Raw genomic sequence first — 19,943 nt, forward strand, 5'->3', positions numbered from 1 at the left:
TTGGGAATAGAGGGCCTGATTCAGACCCGGTCGCAAGCACTGAGCGCTCGCAACCGGGTCGATGGGGGACCACAGCACATGCGCACGATGGAACCGGCTCCGTCGTGCGCATGCGCGAGACCCTGCTAGCGACGGGCACTCTGTTGCTCCGGGTCTCGCACCAAAGGGGGCGAGCTGTCGATGTTGAGTGACAGCTCGCCCCGTTTGGTGGGCGGGCTGGGGGGGTGGCTGCCCAAACGGAGGCGTTCCTGAGGGAACGCCTGCCATTTGGGGGCGGCCCCACTGACATCACAAGTGATGTCAGTGGAGAGCTTCTGGATCTGTTAGAGCCGAAAGCTCTCTGGGGCTTGCGATGAACGAGACCCTACCACAAGGGTCTTGTCGCAAGCCCAATGGTCGTGATGGTCTTGACCATCGCGACCATCATCATGGCCGCTCGCTATAGCTGTGGGTGGTCACACACAGCTATGCGAGCGGCCAGGAGGCCGCTCCAAAAAAAAAAACAAACGCCCTGATTCAGAGCGTCCGGCTCTGAATCAGGCCCAGAGTTCCTGGTTTCCTTTTTTGCTTTTGTATTCATTTGTAACAGTATACTTAGGCATTCTATGGTTCCACACATCACCGATAAGTGGCATGGAGACCATGAACCTTTATATCAGGGGAGGGGAACCTTTTTTCTGCCAAGGGCCATTTTGATATATATAACATTATTCGCAGGCCCGGTGCAGGCCACGCCCCTCCGTGTGTGTCACAATCAACGGTGATTACAGCAATGCCCGGAGCATCCTGAGGATGCTTCGGGGAGCTGTAAGGGCAGCGGTATGACCGTCTGAAGTGTCCTAAGAATGCTCCAGGTGGCACTGCTGCAAAGATTCTGGCTGTAGGGTGCCAATCTATGCACCCTGCTAGCCAGATGAGGCTAGCAGAAAAAAGCTCAGAGGGCCAGACCAAATGATTCCGCAGGCCTTATACAGCCATCGAGCCTGAGGTTCCCCATCCCTGCTTTATAACCATAAAATGTAAAAGCAACAATGTTTCTTATGTTATTGAAATGTATATCCTACATTTATACTTTTAAACTGGGACCCCCAGTGTCAGTGTATAATTATTCTGGGACCCCAAATATTATTGCCTGGTTGTTCTGGGTTTCGGGGTATCAATGTACTATTGTTGTGGTACCCCATATATCAGTGTGCCATTGTTTTGGGACCCAAAGTGGCAGCATTTTTCAGGAACCCCAAGTGTTCAGTGTGCTGTTATTTTAGGATTCCAAATGTAAATGTGCCATTGTCCTGGGACCATGAATGTCATTGTACCATTGTTCTGGATCCACGATTGTCAGTGTACCTTTGTTCTGGATCCACAAAGTGTCAGTGCCTTGTTGTGGGACCCCCAAAGTGACAGTGTGCTATTGTGCTGGTACCACAAAGATCAGTCTGCCATTGTTCTGGGATCCCAAGGTGTCTACATTTAATTATAGTGTGACATTGTTGTAGGACTCCAAAGTGACAGTGTGCCATTGTTCTGGGAAAACAAATGTTGGTGTGCCATTGTTCAGGGACAACAAAATGACAATGTGCCATTGTTCTAGAACCCCAAAATGTCAGTGTGCTATTGTTCTGGTAAAATGAAACTCGCTGTGCCATTCCTTTGGGATCCCATTATTCTGTGATGCAACAGTGACAGTATGACATTGTACTGGGAAAAGTAATGTCAGTTTGCCATTGTTTTGGGACCCCAAAGTGTTAGTGTGCCATTATTCTAAGACCTCAAAGTGTCAATGTGCCAAAGTGACAATGTGCCAGTGTTCCTGGAAAACGAATGTTGACATGCCATTGATCCCAGTGTGCCATTTTCTGGGATGCCAAAGTCTCAACTTTCTATTATTTATTATAGGACCTCAAAGTGACAGTGTAACATTGTTCTTGAAATACAGATGTCAGTATGCTATTGATCTGGGACCCCAGAGTGTCAGTGTGTGACGTATTTCTGGGGCCCTGAAATGTGAGTGTGCCATTGCTCTGTGATTGCAGTGTTAGTGTACCATTGTCCTGTGATCCCAGTGTTAGTGTGCCATTGTACAGAGATCCAGTGTCAGTGTGCCATTATCCTGTAATCCTAGTGTCAGTGTGCCATTGTCCTGTAATCCCAGTGTTAGTGTGCCATTGCTCTGTGATTGCAGTTTTAGTGTGTCATTGTTCTGTGATGCCAGTGTTAGTCTGCCATTGTCCTGTGACCCTTAGTGTTCCATTGTGCTGAGATCCAGTATCAGTGTGCCATTGTCCTGTAATCCCAGTGTCAGTGTGTCATTGCTCTGTGATCCAGTGTCAGTTTCTCATTGTACTGTAATCCCAGTGTCAGTGTGTCATTGCTCTGTGATCCAGTGTCAGTGTGTCATTGCTCTGTGATCCAGTGTCAGTGTGCAATTGTCCTGTAATCCCAGTGTCAGTGTGCCATTGCTCTGGGATCCCAGTGTCAGTGTGCAATTGTCCTGTGATCCCATTGTTAGTGTGCCATTGTCCTGTGATTCCAGTGTCAGTGCGCCATTGTTCTGTGATCCCAGTGTCATTGTGCCATTGCTCTGGATCCCAGTGTCAGTGTGCCATAGTTCTGTGATCCCAGTGTCAGTGTGCCATTGCTCTGGATCCCAGTGTCAGTGTGCCATAGTTCTGTGAATCCAGTGTCAGTGTGTCATTGCTCTGGATCCCAGTGTCAGTGTGCCAGTGCTCTGGATCCCAGTGTCAGTGTGCCATTGTTCTGTGATCCCAGTTGTTAGTGTGCCATTGTTCTGTGATTCCAGTGTCAGTGTGCCATAGTTCTGTGATTCCAGTGTCAGTGTGCCATTGTCCTGTGATCCCAGTTGTTAGTATGCCATTGTCCTGTGATCCCAGTGTCAGTGTGACATTGCTCTGGATCCCAGTGTCAGTCCGCCATTGTTCTGTGATCCCAGTGTCAGTGTGATATTGCTCTGGATGCCAGTGTCAGTGTGCCATTGTTCTGTGATAACAGGGTCAGTGTGTCATTGCTCTGGATCCCAGCATCTGTGTGACATTGTTCTGGGGTCCCAGTGTCAGTGTGCCATAGTTCTGTGATCCCAGTGTCAGTGTGTCATTGCTATGGATCCCAGTGTCAGTATGACATTGCCCTGTGGTCCCAGTGTCAGTGTGATATTGCTCTGTGATGCCAGTGTCAGTGTGCCATTGCTCTGGGATACCAGTGTTAGTGTACCAGAAGCAAGACTTTATTTCTACATTATGTATATACTATTCATGTATTTAGTTACAAAACTTCCTTTTATTTGTGATTATTGCAAAGTGTTCTTTTTATATAGAATCAAGTTGTGTGTCAGATACAATTGTCTTGTCAAGGCTCAATGCCACAAAGCAAACATGGCTGCAACCACATGAGTCAATGTTTGCAAATTCCAGAATGGTTTCCAAATGTAATCAAATAATTTTTTTGACCTTTTAATAAATATGAGGTCTACCTTTGTTACATTAAAGGGCACAAATCAGAGTGATGAATTACTGAAGAGTTTTGCAAAATATGAATTACACATTGTGTACTCTGGTATCGATTTCAAGTGCTTGATAAATGAGACTGAGCAGCAGTAGAAACTTTCACACTGTTTAATCTTCTTATGAGGCAAAAGACCTTACACTGCAGATTTTGAATTCTCTTATCGTCCATTCAGGAAGCACGGACTCTGACAGCATCTGAACTATGAGGTCCCCATAATACAATGAATCTTGATCGAAAGGCCAGTAATGATCGCATTTTACCTACAGTATATGGAGAAAATATAATTAAGCATACACTGTGACTGATCACAACTGTTTGTTATCAATATAGTCAGAGATTGTATAAAACATCTTACCCTTGAAAGGCTGCAATCCTATACTATTAATATTCACAGTTATTGTTGCCATTTTCGGACGGGGTTTGACCGCATTGTACTAAGCTCGACCAGGTGGCCATTACCCAATAGAAGTCTTTGGGCTTCCTTCTGTGTCCTGCACTGAGAGAGATCCAATCGGATCCCTCCCAGTGTGCCTGACGGCACATGCGTCATTTTGCGAATGCGCATAAGGATGCCAGGGGGATATCTGGGACATAAACCCGGAAGTCCCTCCCTCTATTACAAAGGTCAGCTCTTAACGGGAGAGCTATCCTTTGCAATTTTTTAGGCACATACCAGTGGATGTGATGCTTAGTACATCCCGCCAAGTATATGTTAAAAAAAAAATCAATTAAAACTTTGAATACAAAACTAAATAAATATACCATAATAAAAATAATCATTTTGTTTAATTTCAGCCTCTAGAACATTCAGCTCTATTAAGTGTTCAAAAAAACATCCTAGTTATGAAATACCCATGTTTCTGTACCACAACGAGCCTGTAATTAATGCAAATGGTTCTAGATGAACAGATGTGATCACAACTAATAGTAGGGACCAGGGGCGTATCTATAATGGGTGCCCTTGGGTCCATGGGGGCCCAACACCGCACACCCATATAGTGTCATACTTACCCATCCGTAGTCGCTTGGCCAGCGCTGCAGAGCAGCAAAAATCACTGAAAAAATGGTGGCGGACTGCTGTCCCCAGGAAAACGTTGTGGGCGCCATTTTCCCAGAGATCCGTGAATGCGCAGTAGATTCTGGTACTAAGCCAGGATCTACTGCGGCGTTACCTGCTGTGGCACCGCACAAGAGAGGAGGGGGCCCGCATCGAGTCTGCACACCGGCTCCCTCCTCTATTAAAATGCCCCTGGCAGGGACACTGCAAACGTAACCAGTTTATATTGATTTTATTATCATCTATGAACATTTTCTGATTCAATGATAAAGTATTTGTTCCACATTAGATTTTTAGCTATTTCCTCTGTTTGCATTCAACCCCACTCTAGTAGCAGGCACATTCTTGTCAGGCAAAAAGAGGAGATGGATACTGTAGGCATTCTAATAGTTTAGAAAATAATATACTGTATATTATGCCACTGTAGCTATTGTATAGGAAAATATAATTATTATATACTGTGATGAAAAACTACATATTTTAAATTTTGGTGTTAAGGACATGTGACGTAAAAAGTTTCATTTGTAAGGAACACTAAGCCTGTGGTTTATTATGAATTAACATTCCTCTGTCTCTGTCCCATAACTCCAATATCGACCCTCAAAGCCATCTATCAATCTTAGTAATGCGCTCCCAATATGATATATTATGGCCATGTTCTAATGGCCGGTGGCAGACCTGACTTCATTGGGGGTATGGAATAATGCAATTCTGGTATGGCCAGATAGAGAAGACTGAAAATACAATTAGACAAGTAGGAGACATACACTACATCCTAAATTTGCTCATAGCTTTTAAAGAGACATGTGGGTAAATTTACTAAGTTTGATTTTGCTTTTTGAGTGATTTGGCATTCGATTTGCATTCGATTTTGCATTTGGGTATTTACTAAAGGCCAAATCGAATGTAAAATCGAATTTAAAACCGAATTTTACTCAAATCGAACTGAAATCGAACATCAGAAAAACATTGGTACTTTTACATAGACCAACACACAAATCCCTTATTTACTATCATTCAATTTGAAATCGAACACAAAATCAAACATTGAATCGAACTTCAAATCTCCAAATGAATAGAGCTGCTTCATGCTTTCAATTTTAGCATGAGCAGGTCGGATTGACACAGATACATGCATACATCAGTGAGATGCATGCATGTATCTTACTGTAAAAAGCTAAGAAAGAGTTAAATTTAGAAAAAAAATGACATGCCCCCCCCCCCCCCCTAAATCAGAACCAGCCCGGACTTTTCATAGCCAGTCCTGGTTGTCTAAGTACAGGGAAAAAATTGCATAGGGTCCCACTGTACTTAGTATAACCAGCACTGGGCTCTGAGCCAGTCCTGGTTCTGGAATTACAGGGGAAAAAATTGCGTAGGGTCCCCCTGTAATATCCAGAACCAGCACCAGACCCTTTTTAGCGGGGTCAGCCCCGCCTCTCTCAGTAAATTAACAGCTCCCTCCATTGAAGTCAATGGTTGGATCCGCAAAGTAAACTTTAGTTACCCTGCGGCTCTCCATTGACTTCAATGGAGGGAGCCGTTCATTGGCTGAGAGGCGGGGGCTGACCTCCCTCAGCCAATGAACGCTCATATACGGCTCTACAAAGGCAAAAGCTGTGTCTGAGCGCTTCATTCGGGAGATAACAACCATCGTGGTTGTTATCTGTTGCGTGGCTCGATTTTATTTGTTTTTTTTAAGAAAACCATGGATGCCTACTTTGGAATGAAGAGGACAGATCCACGCATAGGAGAAGGTGAGTATGTTTTTTTCCACAGGTACCCTGTGGATAATCTACTGGACAAGGGGACCAATGCTACAGAGATACATAGGTGAGTATGAGTACATGTGTGTGTGCATGTATGTTTAATAAACTTATACTCTGTACGGTGTGTGTGTCCTGTGTTTTTTTAATATTGCTTTTGCAGTGGAACTACAGGTACCAGCGGGCCCATAATGCACCGAATGCTGGTACTTGTGGTTCTCCAAGTACCAGCATGCGAGGGAGGCTTGCTGGGACCTGCAGTTCCACAGCAAAAGACAATATTTAATACTCTTTCAAATGCACTACACTTACATTATCAACCTACTGCCCACCGCCCAGGGGTGGCGGGGATAGCCCTGGGCTATCAGCCTAGGCTAGGTGTACCCTGGAGAGGGGGACCCCTTTGTTGGAGGGGAACCCATCTCTCCAAGGATCCCTGGCCTGGGCTGACTAGCAGTCAGGGCTGATGTTGCGGCTGGGGTGCCCAGTGATAGGGCTCCCCTGACTGTGGCATCAGCCCCCCACTAGAAAGGGTCCGGTGCTGGTTCTGGAGATTACAGGGGAACCCTATGCAATTTTTTCCCCTGTAATTCCAGAACAAGGACTGGATCAGAGCCCAGTGCTGGTTGAGTTAAGTACAGGGGGAACCCTACGCAATTTTTCCCCTGTACTTAGACAACCAGGACTAGCTATGAAAAGTCCGGGGCTTGGTTCTGTTTTAGAGGGGAACGCCACATCATTTTTTCTAAAAAAATTAACTCTTTCTAAGGTTGTTACAGTAAGATACATGCATGCATCTCACTGATGCATGCATGTATCTGTGTGAAAATGAATTGCTCATGCTGAAAGTGAAAGCATGAAGCAGTTCTATTCAGTCAGGGATTTGCAGTTAATTTTGAAGCGGGATTTGCCTTTTGATTTGTACATACATGAACATGCCAAATCAAACAGCAAATCACTGTTCAAAACCGAACCAAATCGAGTTCAATTTAGAAAATGCTTCTAAAATCGAATGTTAGTAAATGAGGGTTTTAAAGAGGGATTTGAACTTTCGATTTGATTCGGTTTGAGCTGAGCTAAATCGCACATTAAAATGAAAATAAAATCAAACCTTTGTAAATATACCCCTTGATGTGTAATCAATCTGTGTTTAGGATGTGTTTTCTTCCATATTAGGAGACACTATTTGCTCGTATTCCATGTATTGCTACCCTTTTTAAAATATAGATGCCTGCAGGAAACCATTACATTATAAGAGCTTGACACTCAATTACATGATCAAAACAATTAAAATAAGTTTTAGGTTGCCCATCAATCAGTAATTATCAGGATAAGTAAATGACAATTGCTTCAACTTTAAGAAAAAAGTGCAAAAGAACACATTCCAGCATATAAAAGTTCAACTACTATATTTGTTTGCATAATATACTGTGATTGGTTTTGTAAAGTGTAACATGACCTTTAAGCATTTAATTTGTTTCCTTCCACGGTTTACTAGAAGAAACATGAAAAGTTATTTCAGACTGAAACATGTTTATATCATTAAAAGCAATTTATCATTTTGTGATTCCATTCAATTTTTTTATATGTGGTTATTTTCTCATTAAAATCCAGACTATGAGCCTCGGAGGACCTCACAACTGAATGTTTCCTAAATGATGCAGCACAACAAAGTCATCAACAGTCTCCTATGGGTTTTTCTTTTTATTATTTTAATCATATGATCTTGTTTATCTATGTTGAATTACGTGATGACATCTACTAAGTAACAGTAATTTTCCTCTGCTGAAAGTAATTTATTATTTCCCTTGTTCTTATCATGCTGACAATACTGCAATTTATGTTGGTAATTCTTTTCTTTCACTAGAGTCTTTGATTCCTCTTGCCAGCACTTAATAAAAGGTCCCTAGCCTCTCATCTCCATTGGTAAATTATCCTTACACACTCCTGTGTTATGAACACTTTAATTCAAACTCCAATTTAGTGGCAGGATATGTGATCATCGGCCCCTATTCTCAGCATTTTCCATGCCACCAGTAATGTAATGCTATGTTTAGAAATGCAATGGAGAAATAATACAATACAATATATCAACATGTGCATGTAGCAAAATGTAAGTCATACACTTTAAAATATCATCTTTTCGGATTTCATATTTATTGTTAATAGAAATAATTAAATCAATTTGCGATAATGTTTTGTATTTCCAACTTGCCAGATCTTTCTCACTCTGTCATTTGCTATTATTACAGCTCTTTGTTAGCAGTGATTTACTAAAATATTTAAAAAAGAGAGATTAATGAAAGCAAATGTCTAATTAGCTACTATGAATGACTGTACTTTGCCCTATTTCAGTAAGTCCTCCTCACTGTCTTTGAAGTCTGTGATATTTCCTGCCCAGTAGATTAAATATAATTATTCAACTAGGTCACCTTAATAGATATTTTATTATTCTTAAGTCACTTCCACAAAGACCCTTTATTATGTCCAATATGTGCAAGAAACATTATCAGTGAGGCATCTTACTGAAACATAAACTTAAAAGAAAATTTTATTTTTTTGCATTATCTATTTAATAAGCAAAATCTTTGTATTCACAAAACAGACTCCCATGTAACTAAGTCTAGGTAGATATATCAATAAAAAAAGGTTCCCAGTCTTATAAATAAATCTAAATAGTCATATAAAGGTCCACAGCCTCTCATTTGTATTAATGAATTATGTTTACACTGCACATACTGTATCTTCCATATGTAACCCCTTGCTCATGGACATGTGGATCAGGGTGTTACTGTAATCATGGAAGTGTGGTACAATAAGGGCACATAGAGACACACATTAAAGACTCTCCTAAGATATGTGTCTTATTTTGATTTATACATATTTCAAATATGATGGGTGCAAGTTTTGTAGTTGATGATGATGATCATGCATCTATGCTTCGGATACACCTACAGTAAACGCTATAATTAGTATCTAAGATGTGTGCAACTTAAAATGCAGACATAGACACCTTGATTAAACACCAATGGGCATCTTTACATTCAATGCTAATTCAGATCAAATATCTTTATCTTACCCGTCCTTTTTCTACACACTGAGTCACCATCACGATGTTGTGGACATTTTGCTCCCAAACCATTTTCCAAAAATCATCTTTAGTACCAGGTAGAGGCCCTTGTGTAGCGATATATTCTCTGCGGAAGTTATTGCCCTACAACATTCAGGGTAAAAATTAAATCTGCCATTATCACAAATCACATTAAAATATGAAACATAGAATTATGTGATATTTAGACATTAATCTGCATAGTGTATGATCCACTGTAATGTTTTGGACTGTATTCGGTGGAAATAAACTTAAAATATTCTTCCTGTCATTTTAATATAACTAAAAAGTCCCTATTTATTTGTAAATTTTTTGAGAACAATAATAGTAAAAATGCTCTCTCTTTGGTTCTCCTACTCCATATCAAAAGTAAAGTTGACCAGAAAAAATGTAATTCATTAAAAACATATGTAAATCTATTAGCATACTTTCAATTTAATAACATTCTTTCTAAGTTTCAAATGTATAATTTTATTTTGTCATCAAACCTGTTTGACTACATTGTGTTCTCATATATTAGCAAGTGCGGTTATTAGTGATTATCATTGCACTGCTGTGTAACTCCAACATTGGGTGATATGCTAATAATATAGAGACTGATGAAGAGTTGCACGCAAGTTGGCCACATTGGGCGGAATTCAATTGTATTCGCGGCCCGCATCTCCCATCTAAAGTGACAGGAGATCGTGGGCCGCTATACAATTGTCCAAGATGTTCGCGCTGATCGCGCCCATAGAGGTCAGGTTTAGCCGCGTAAAGCAGCTAAACCCGACCAAAGTGCTGGGCGCGATCGCGAAAAGTGATGTTTGGGCGCCCAAACATGTCACTTTTCGCACATTTCAGCTCTCATCCCCCAGGGGGTGCGAGCTGAAATGTAGCGCTGGCTGCTGATCGCGCCCGACAGGAGCAAGAATTGAATAGCTCCGTCGGGCGCGAAAGCGGCTAGAAATAATTGAATTCCGCCCATTGTGTGCTTGGAATTCAGAGTTGTTCCCATCTATGCGGCCGCACCACACCTACACACCCGTTTGTGTCAGTCATCACTATCAGTGTACATTTGCACAAGTCCTTGGTGCAATAGATCAGCCTGAATCAGATGGATCTTTGCATATTTTCACCTCTAAGCATGAAGGCTAAGAACACTTAGTCTACCACACTTAGCCCCAGTTACACCTATTCAGCTGCAAGTAGAGATGCGGCTGATATGCATACACCGTATGCTCAGCTCAGACACAGCGTTAAAAATAGTAAGATCCTTTAGCAAAATGGACTTGCGGGCAGCTCTGAATAAGACCCAGGGGGAGATTTATCAAGGCTTGGAGAGAGATAATATACCGACCAATCCGCTCCTAATTGTCATTTTACAGGCTATGGGGGAACTGTAACAAAGCTCGGAGAGATAAAGTTAGCGAGAGATAAAGTACCAATCAATTGGCTTCTGTCATTTTACAGATTGTGTTTCAAAAATGACAGTTAGGCGCTGATTGGTTGGTACTTTATCTCTCTCCTAGCTCTGATAAATCTCCCCCCCCCCAGAGTATTACAACTGTACAGTGGCAATCACTGCTAATCAAGCTTTAACATTTCTTTCACCTCCTCTAAAGCATAATGAAGACAATCTTCCATGAGAACGTGTAGATTTGTATCATTGTTGAATAACATACAGGATATTATGATAGACTGAATGTCAATAAGCACTGTGTAATGGTTAATGTTATTTTATTATGAATCCACATTATGACATGTCCATTTATCCTATAAACATCAAACAGGGGTGTAGCTCCATAGCACCATGTGGAGGCACAGGAAGCATTGTACTTTAGGAAACAAGGAAAGTACTGTATGTTTATTTCTGCTTATTTGTTTGTGGTAACCACCCATTTATCTAGTGAAATCAATGGAGTAAAGTGTATATTATTGTCACATAAGGATTCAGAAATCACAGTTACTGTACATACTATTGGAGAGAGTCTATGATGCCTAGGATTGAACACATTTAAATGTTAACATTTTTACACAATTATTATATAGATAAATAATAAGACATCATTGTGATAATAAGCGAAGCCTATGTGAACATTGAGATAAAATTTCATAACCACTTGGTAATCACAACAAATGTATTGTGAAAGTCTCTCAAGCCTTTAAGGAACACTTCAGTCTTGGAAGGGTGTGTATCAAACCTTTAAGAGAGATACAGTGTAGAAGTTGTCCATAGCAACCAATCAGCTTCTAACTCTCATTTATCTAGCACAGTCTATAAAATGAGTTAGAAGCCGATTGGTTGCTATGGGCAACGTCTCCATTTTATTCCTCTCTAAGGTCTGATATATCTTCTACAGTATCATAGTTAGTCTCCAATTAAAACTGTCTATGAGATATTGTTAGAACTCTTTCTGTTTTGCATTGTTTCCCAGCAGTATGTTTCCTCACCACTAGGGGTAACCAGGCCTCCTAATTTGTGAGCTGCAGTTCTGGATCCTGCCAGAGGGGTTGCTCTTCTGACTTTGTTTCGCAGGTAGGTGTCAGGTGATTATTTATTCATTTGTTACTAGCATGGACAACACCTGCTTATTTAGTCTGCCAGATCCCAGCACTCATTGCTGGGTCATATTTCCTGTGCTGGACTTGTGTTCTCCTGATGTTCCTGTGCCTGATTAGACCTTGCCTTTGTCTCCAGCCTGCCACAGATTCTGTCAGTAATTTGTATTACTTTGTCTTCTGTCACAGCCCTCTGTCTGGATGCTGGACTTGCCTATTTGCAACCTGTTCTGTGCTAGGAACTTGGACTATATTCACCTGCTGCCTGCTTCTGAACCATTTGTATTTAGTTTTTGCTATTCTGTTTGCCTGTACATGAGTTTTGTTTTCATATTCTGCAGCCTACAAGTGCTTCACTTAAAAACCTGCATTCTCGTGTGCTTAAGTTAAATAAACCTAGTTCTGATCAGCGTTTTGGTTTATGCACATTGTGACTTCATAACAGAAATGTGATTGTATTATTAAGCCATGGATATTTATTTATATATTTACATGGTTTGATAATTCATTTGCTGTTCAGTAATTATTAAATCAATAAATCAGTTTTTAAGTATTTTAAATTGTATATTAATTTATAACCTAAGTAATTGTTTTAATGTTATTTGGATCCTATCTATAACCACAGGGCTGTAACTAGGGTGCCACAGCACAGGGCAGGGGCCCTGTTTGTGCCTGTCAATTTTCAGTTTATAATCATTCTCACTTGTAGCTGACTCCCCCTCCATCTGGCCACCTCCCCAATGATCTTCAGTCACATCCTCTTTTATTTAACACACATTTCAAAATACTATCATACCCGGGACTCGAACCTATCACCTCTCACATGGCAGGTGCAGCTTGACCTACATCTAGAGCAGGTGCGTTACACTGCATAATTATTGTGTATCATCAGTGCAACCATGGTATTCACAATGTATTTGGCAGTGACACCTGAATAACAGTGGTACAATGGGATCAGTACCCCATCATTATAGTACGGACAAATTAGATTTGTCATGGCCATATCCCATGAGGCCATGCCCCTTTTTTGGATGTGCATCTTATGTCCCTATTTAAAGAATGGGGGGACACCAATGTTCTTTCTGGCCCAGGTCACCAAAGAGTCTAGTTACGGCTCTGTGTAACCATATTCTACAGTATCTACACACTCTTAATAGAATTAATATTGCACTAACATATTGTGTAGCTTCTGCAATGTTAGTGGAAAGGGGGGGATGAAATTTTGTGGCTGTACTGAGTCCTTTGTCTGTAACTGGATGACCCTCCCCTCCCACGATACTGCACCATCTTGACATTGACAACGTTATCAGACTTGAGCACAGGAAACATTTGTTTGTTCTATTCAGCTCAAACCTGATGCTGGGAGGCTTCTTATAATGGATTAAAGCAGGGCTCAAATACGTCATAAACTGTATTTAAATTAAGGCCTAGGGGCCTATGTACTAATAATCGCGGTACTGCCACGGTTATTATGTACCTAACTCGCCAGGCATATTTTCATTTTTAATAAAAATATCCCGGCTATGTACTATGGGGAACTCGCAGGGACAGCGGGTGCGGTAACCGCTGTCCCTGCGAGTTATATCCCCCGCATTTTGGAGAAGTCTTTCACAGCGTCAGCTTCTGGAAATGGCCGGAGGCTGTGAGAGAGAGATCGAAAGATTTCTTTCCTGGACCTGGAGCCCCCCATAGGCTTACAGTAGTTTACACCATCTGAAGATGGTGTAAACTACCACGGCTAAACTCCGTAAAGCTTTGCTTTTTCGAGTTTAGTACATAAAGGTCAGATCATAGTCCCCATTGATAATAATGGTGACTGCGATCTGCAGTGCTAATTAGCACTTTGCCGGAGATTTCTGTGAAATCTCTTGCATTGTGCTATTAGTACCTAGGAATGATACATAAATTTATGCAGAAACTGCAGTTTCTGCATCATTTTATGTAAAAAAACGGCTTGATGCATAAGCCCCTAATCTGTTATCCCCAATAGTTTAATTTGGAGACTAATTATTAAACCATATAATTTGTTCTAGACGTCACGTAACTGTGTCGAGCAGGACAATGTGTAGCTTTTAGAAAAGGCGATTGATCTGTAATTCTATTGGTAAATCTATTTCATGCTCTGGAGCAACAATAGGTAGAGCCAGGTTTACTAACACCTTAACATTCTGCAGCACTGACAGTTTCACCTACTGGGGTATAACTGGCATTAATGTAGTCCGAACATGGATCGTCATCAACATTGGAAAGTTTCACTCTGGTGAAATCATCTAAAAAATAAGCAGATACACTCAAATCAATATTAGCCACTGCTGGGACATTTTGTACAATGAATTAAATAACATATATGTTACATTATTTAATATATCTGTAGAAGATGTACTTTTTTTGTTAATAACAGAACAACTCATGGTAATGCATCTTCATCACAGCATTACCATTTCCATACAATAAAATATATATGATCACTTGCGCTTCAACAGGAAGGCAGCAGTACAGTACTGAAGTGGTCTCTCACACTCCACAAACCATATACAAACAAAAATAAAGTACACTTCTGCGCCCTCCAGTAGGATATTTGGTATATATATATTAATACATGAACTTTTTATCCCCACGTATGTCCATTCAAAATTTTCCAGACAAAAAGTTCAAGATACTGTCTGGAAAATTTTTAATGGACATACGTGGGGATAAAAAGTTCATGTATTAATATATATATACCAAATATCCTACTGGAGGGCGCAGAAGTGTACTTTATCTTTGTTTGTATATTACCATTTCCATGACATACACTATATTATGGGGCAAATCCATTAGAATTGCCATGAAATGTCGGTGAAGCGGTCGGAAATGCCAGAACGTTGCAGATACCAAAATAGAGAGCTTACACCAAAGATGTGCACTGGAAATATGCAATGTTGGGGTACTATAATCCTTGGTGATGTGCAGAGCCATACATTGCCACCGCACATCACTGAGAGCTGAAATGCCCCCTATGTCTGGTTATATTAGGCCTGTCGCCACTTAAATTAATACATAAATAAATTACTGTAAGTATAACAAGAAGAAAAAAGAATATTCTAATTTGCACTAATATGAACAAAAGCAAAAAGCTAAAATGTTAAGATATAATAATTGCTGTCAGTGTGTGTATGTATCATTCTTTGGGGCCTATTCATTAAACATTAAAATTCTCTGGAGATAATTAGCTTTAGAACTCTCATGGAGTTCTAGCTAATTATAGGTGGAATTCATCATTCCACCTCTCCATAAGTATCTATTCCGAAAAGCTGTCATTTTTGCGATGACAGCTTTTCGGGAAATAGATACTTTTCCCTGCCTACACTACCTTATCGCATCTGGAAACACTGCTGCGCATGCGCTGTTACATCTGTAAAACCAGCGCATGCGCAGCACTGTCTACAGATGCGTTAAGTTTCGTACCCCCCCCGATCCCCCCCCACCCTCCCCCCTCCGCTCACCTCCCCCCCCCCCCCGACTTACCTGTCCGCGCAGCAGCCTCCGGCTCCGTCCTGCTGGTCTGTCATGTGGTTTCCCAGCAGACCACATGACAGATTAGAAAAAAAATAATTTTTTTTTTCTTTTTATAAACTTGTGCTCTGCTGGGGAGCACACATGACAGACCAGCCTCCGGATCCTGAGGACGGAGCAGAGCGCCGGAGGGACTCGTCGGGGGACCTGCACACGCTGATACAGGAAAGTGGATTCTGCTATTCGCCACCTCACAGCGGCGAATAGTAACTGCATCAAATTCCGAAAATTGATAATCTTCGGAATTTGATGAATACCACAATTTCCACATCCCCATACTAATGTATGGGGAGTGTGGAAATTAACGCAGGGGAACTTAGCAAGGAGATATCTGTGATATCTCCTGTGTTAAGTCTGTTCATGAATACCAAAATAATGTTATTTAAGGAAAATGTCCTTAAAAACGTTATTTTAGTGTTGATGAATAGGCCCCTTTGTGTGTGTGTCTTCTTAATTCCTAGTACTGTAGAATGTCGCTGTCACCACCAAAAATACTCACAAGGCAGTATATTGTTGTATCGATTTTTTCCTCTGTTCTCTGGTAAAAGTGCTGTGTCAAAAGATTGGTTTCGACCAATATCTTTAAGGTCCTAAAAAAAAAAAATGTTTTAAAAACTTTGTAGGTATTATTACATCGCAGTCTGTTATAAAGGACATGATTCCGAAATATTTAAAAAGTAAATACATCAATTGATTGCAATGGGATGTCCCTGAAATTACAATTTGACATATTTCTCCATTAACACTGAACTCTGAAGAAAGGAGCAGCGACCCTGCACAGCCGCCAGCTGTTACTGGTAATACCAGTCCTTGTTTTAAAAAATTAGCCCCTGAAATGGCTTTTTGCATATTGCAACTGATTAAACTTTATAAACAATTGTAGGTAGATGATTTAATCATGGACTAGCTGAAGTACCTGGCATTGCCTGGGTTTAAATCTTCAAGTTATTACGTTTTATTATGTGATATCATCCAAATCCATCCAGTGGAACGCCCAGAACAGGCTCCCTAGGTCAAAGTTCTGCCGGGCGCTCTCCGCCGTGAAGTCCGACACGGGCCCCAACCACTCCATTGACCGCATCCCAGACCAATTGCCACCCCTCTGTAAAGTTTTCATCCATATCCATCCAGTGGCCCAGCACAGGCTCTCCAGGTCAAAGTTCTGCCCAGCATCCCTGGGTCAAAGTTCTGCCCGACATACACCAATACCAGTACCTCAACCATCTAGTATGTCTTCTGGGATCCAATGGTACCATTCTGTGAAGTTTTTTTTGTCCAGTGGAAGGCTCAAAAACAGGCTCCTCAGGTCAAAGTTTTGCCAAGCGTACATAAATGAGAGGTCAGACCAGGACCCTAACTGCCCTAAAACCGGGCCAGGATCCAACTGGACCACTTTGTTTTGGTTTCATCCCAATTGGTGCAGGGTGTATCTTCAAGTTATTAAAGTTTTATTATATGATGTCGTCCAAATCCATCCAGTGGAAGGCCCAGAACAGGCTCCCTGGGTCAACATTCTTCCTGGCGCTCTCTGGCGTGAGGTCTGACCAAGACCCTACCACTCCATAAGGCATCCCAGATCATTTGCCACCCCTCTGTGAAGTTTTCATTCAAAACCATCCAGTAGAAGATCCACAACATGCTCCCGGGTCAAAGTTCTGCCAGCCGTACACCAACGGAGGGTGCGACCAGGACCTCAAACCCCTAGTATGTCTTTTGGGATTCAATGTTACCATCCTGTGAAGTGTTCGTCCAAATCCATCTAGTATAAGGCTCAGAACAGGCTCCACGGGACCTAATAGGCTCTCTGGGTTAAAGTTCTATCCGGCGCACTCTGACATGACATCCGATTGGGACCCCAGCCACTCCATTAGGCATCTCAGGCCATTTGTCAACCCTATGTGAAGTTTTCATCCAAATCCATCCAGTGGAATACTCAGAACAGGCTCCCTGGGTCAAGGTTTTGACCAGCGTACACCAATGGGAGGTCCGACTGCGACCCTAATACCCCTAGAACTTTGCCAGGAGCCAACTGAACCACCTCGCATTGGTTTTGTCCCAATCGGTGCAGGGGTGTCCGAATGCATAACCGGACAGACAAACAAACAGGCCAATGAATTTGGTATAATATACTGTGTAAGTTACTGTAGAATAGTACAGTGGGAGTTGTGACAGACATGTATAACTGTGACTCGTCCAGCAGTACACTAAGTCTGGGAGTTGTATTCAGATATTGACACCATGCTTTTTGCATCTAAACATACACACTTGGAAATTGGTTATGCAGTACTCCTACAAATGTGTCCACTGTTTACAACAATGTTGGAATGACAGATATTGATCAGCCATCACACACATGTAAGTTTAGGAAGTGTTTCCTGAGGCTCACCTCATATTCCTGAGAGAGCAAGTAGTTGGAGTCAGCTTGAAGCTTGCTGAAATGGACCTCAAATTGGTTAGCTTTGATTGGACTACAATGTAAGGGAGGAAGCAAAATAAGATATACTGTTACTGGACTTCTTTACAAAAAAGAAAATTAGGTGTACAGTTATATAGCAATTATAACGTACCTTGATGTTCGCTTATTCCTTTAAAGAAACAAAAAGGCAGGTAAGTATCTTATTAAAATTGATGTTGTGGAAAGAGAGAAGTATTGCTCTCCTTACCCTTTTTGTCCTACGTTTAGTTGGACAGATGAGAGCCTTTCTCTCCGTGCATTCAGATGTGTACTCATTTGGTCCTGATCATAGCTGCAATATAAACGTTTCATTGTACTCTGCACAGTTATAACACTCATATAACGTGTGGGTTACGCAGTGAATGGAAAATCTCTTCACATTATCTGTAATTCATCTTTCATTCCTTACATTTTACATTTATTCTATTCAAACCACACAGGGTTTGTTTTGAAAGCGAATTGCTTTAGCTATAAATACTAGCTCTCGGCATTTAGTTCTTATTATATTTTATGTACATATTGTATTTTCTATTGTGAAAAATGTACTACAAAGTTGCATTATGAAAAATGAAACCACATAAATGATATTATTTAGTAACAGAGGTGCAAACTTGCATAAGCAGTAACACACAACAACCACTCAGTAATGGGCTTAGTGAAAGGTAGACTAATGTCTGCAATTCTGTTAGTAAGCAGCCTCTTCTGTGTCTTGGTTATCCGTACATAATAAAATGTTTACTTGCGACTCCCGGCATCAGGAAAGGTGTAATGGGGTGGGCAAGTGTAAGTTGAGTACAGTAAAGGTATGTAACATGCCCGGTAGAGATGAGACTTGGGTGCATCGCCATATCTACTTATTAGGAGGCAAACTTTTTCAGGGTACTGGAAGGTGGTGCAAAGCTATATGGATGACACCAGCAGCACTTAGCTAGCCATTCTAAAAGTTCTAGACCAATACAGGTTGAGTCTCCCATATCCAAATATTCAGAAATACGGAATATTCCAAAATACAGAATTTTTTTGGCTTGTCTGAGATAATGAAACCTTTGATTTTTGATGGTTCAATGTACACAAACTTTGTCTAAGGGACAAATTATTCAACATATTGTATAAAATTACCTTCAGGCTGTGTGTATAAGGTGGATATGAAACATAAATGCATTCTGTGTGTATATTTGGGTCCTATTCCCAAGATATTTCATTATGGTATGCAAATATTCCAAAATACAGAATATACCATTATCCGAAATATCCCTGGTCCCAAGCATTTTGGATATCGGAGACTCAACCTGTATAATAATCCAAGTTGCATTAAACTTCTGTATTGGTTTTGTATTTTAATTTTTATTTGGACTAATGTGGGAAAGAAGATTCCCATTTGGTTTTTAGAGCTGTTAATGATGGATGTAAAGGCGTTTGGACTTTATTACAATTTAAATGGAATAAGCAACTTTCTCATTCATTAACTCCACTGTTAATACTATTATCTCTTGTATAACTAAAAAAAAAATTATATTTGCTTTATGTAATAAATGTATTTATATTGATTTCCATGCCTGTATTTGCTAGTTATATTCTTATTTATTATGAGTCATCATCTACACTATTAAATTTTTTATTGTTGGGGTTTGTTCTAAAATAATTTGCAGTTTCCCAATTGCGAGCTTTGACGGTTCTTCCTTATACAAAGTGTGTGGTATATATTTTTTATTTTCCAATTTATGAATAAATCCTAGCACCTATTTTATCATTTTTTGTTTATAGAAGATAGTTATTATTCCATTAGTTTTGAAATATGTGTATTTCTGAGGTGTATGTATTTCTGAGGAGCATGTATATCTGAGGGGTATGTATTTCTGAGGGGTATGTATATTTGAGGTGTATGTATATTTGAGGTGTATGTACAGTATATCTGAGGCATATGTATTTCTGAGGGAT

The 19,943-nt window shown here is 40.7% G+C and overlaps 1 protein-coding gene across 1 annotated transcript in view; it reads right to left on the reverse strand.

Moving 5' to 3' along the window:
• Positions 1-19,943, reverse strand: part of PTPRB (protein tyrosine phosphatase receptor type B) — a 141,610-nt gene that overhangs the window by 23,443 nt on the left and 98,224 nt on the right. Inside the window, exons 24-30 of the mRNA XM_088452567.1 lie at positions 18,214-18,297; positions 18,118-18,135; positions 17,937-18,018; positions 16,050-16,140; positions 14,189-14,265; positions 9,425-9,559; positions 3,660-3,782 (exon numbers count right to left, since the gene is read on the reverse strand). Coding sequence (XP_088308693.1) covers positions 3,660-3,782; positions 9,425-9,559; positions 14,189-14,265; positions 16,050-16,140; positions 17,937-18,018; positions 18,118-18,135; positions 18,214-18,297 — 610 coding nt within the window. The remainder of the gene's footprint in view (positions 1-3,659; positions 3,783-9,424; positions 9,560-14,188; positions 14,266-16,049; positions 16,141-17,936; positions 18,019-18,117; positions 18,136-18,213; positions 18,298-19,943) is intronic.

The sequence above is a fragment of the Taudactylus pleione genome, unplaced genomic scaffold (genome assembly GCF_031769625.1).
Source record: "Taudactylus pleione unplaced genomic scaffold, aTauple2 ptg000038l, whole genome shotgun sequence".
Classification (NCBI taxonomy): Eukaryota; Metazoa; Chordata; class Amphibia; order Anura; family Myobatrachidae; genus Taudactylus; species Taudactylus pleione.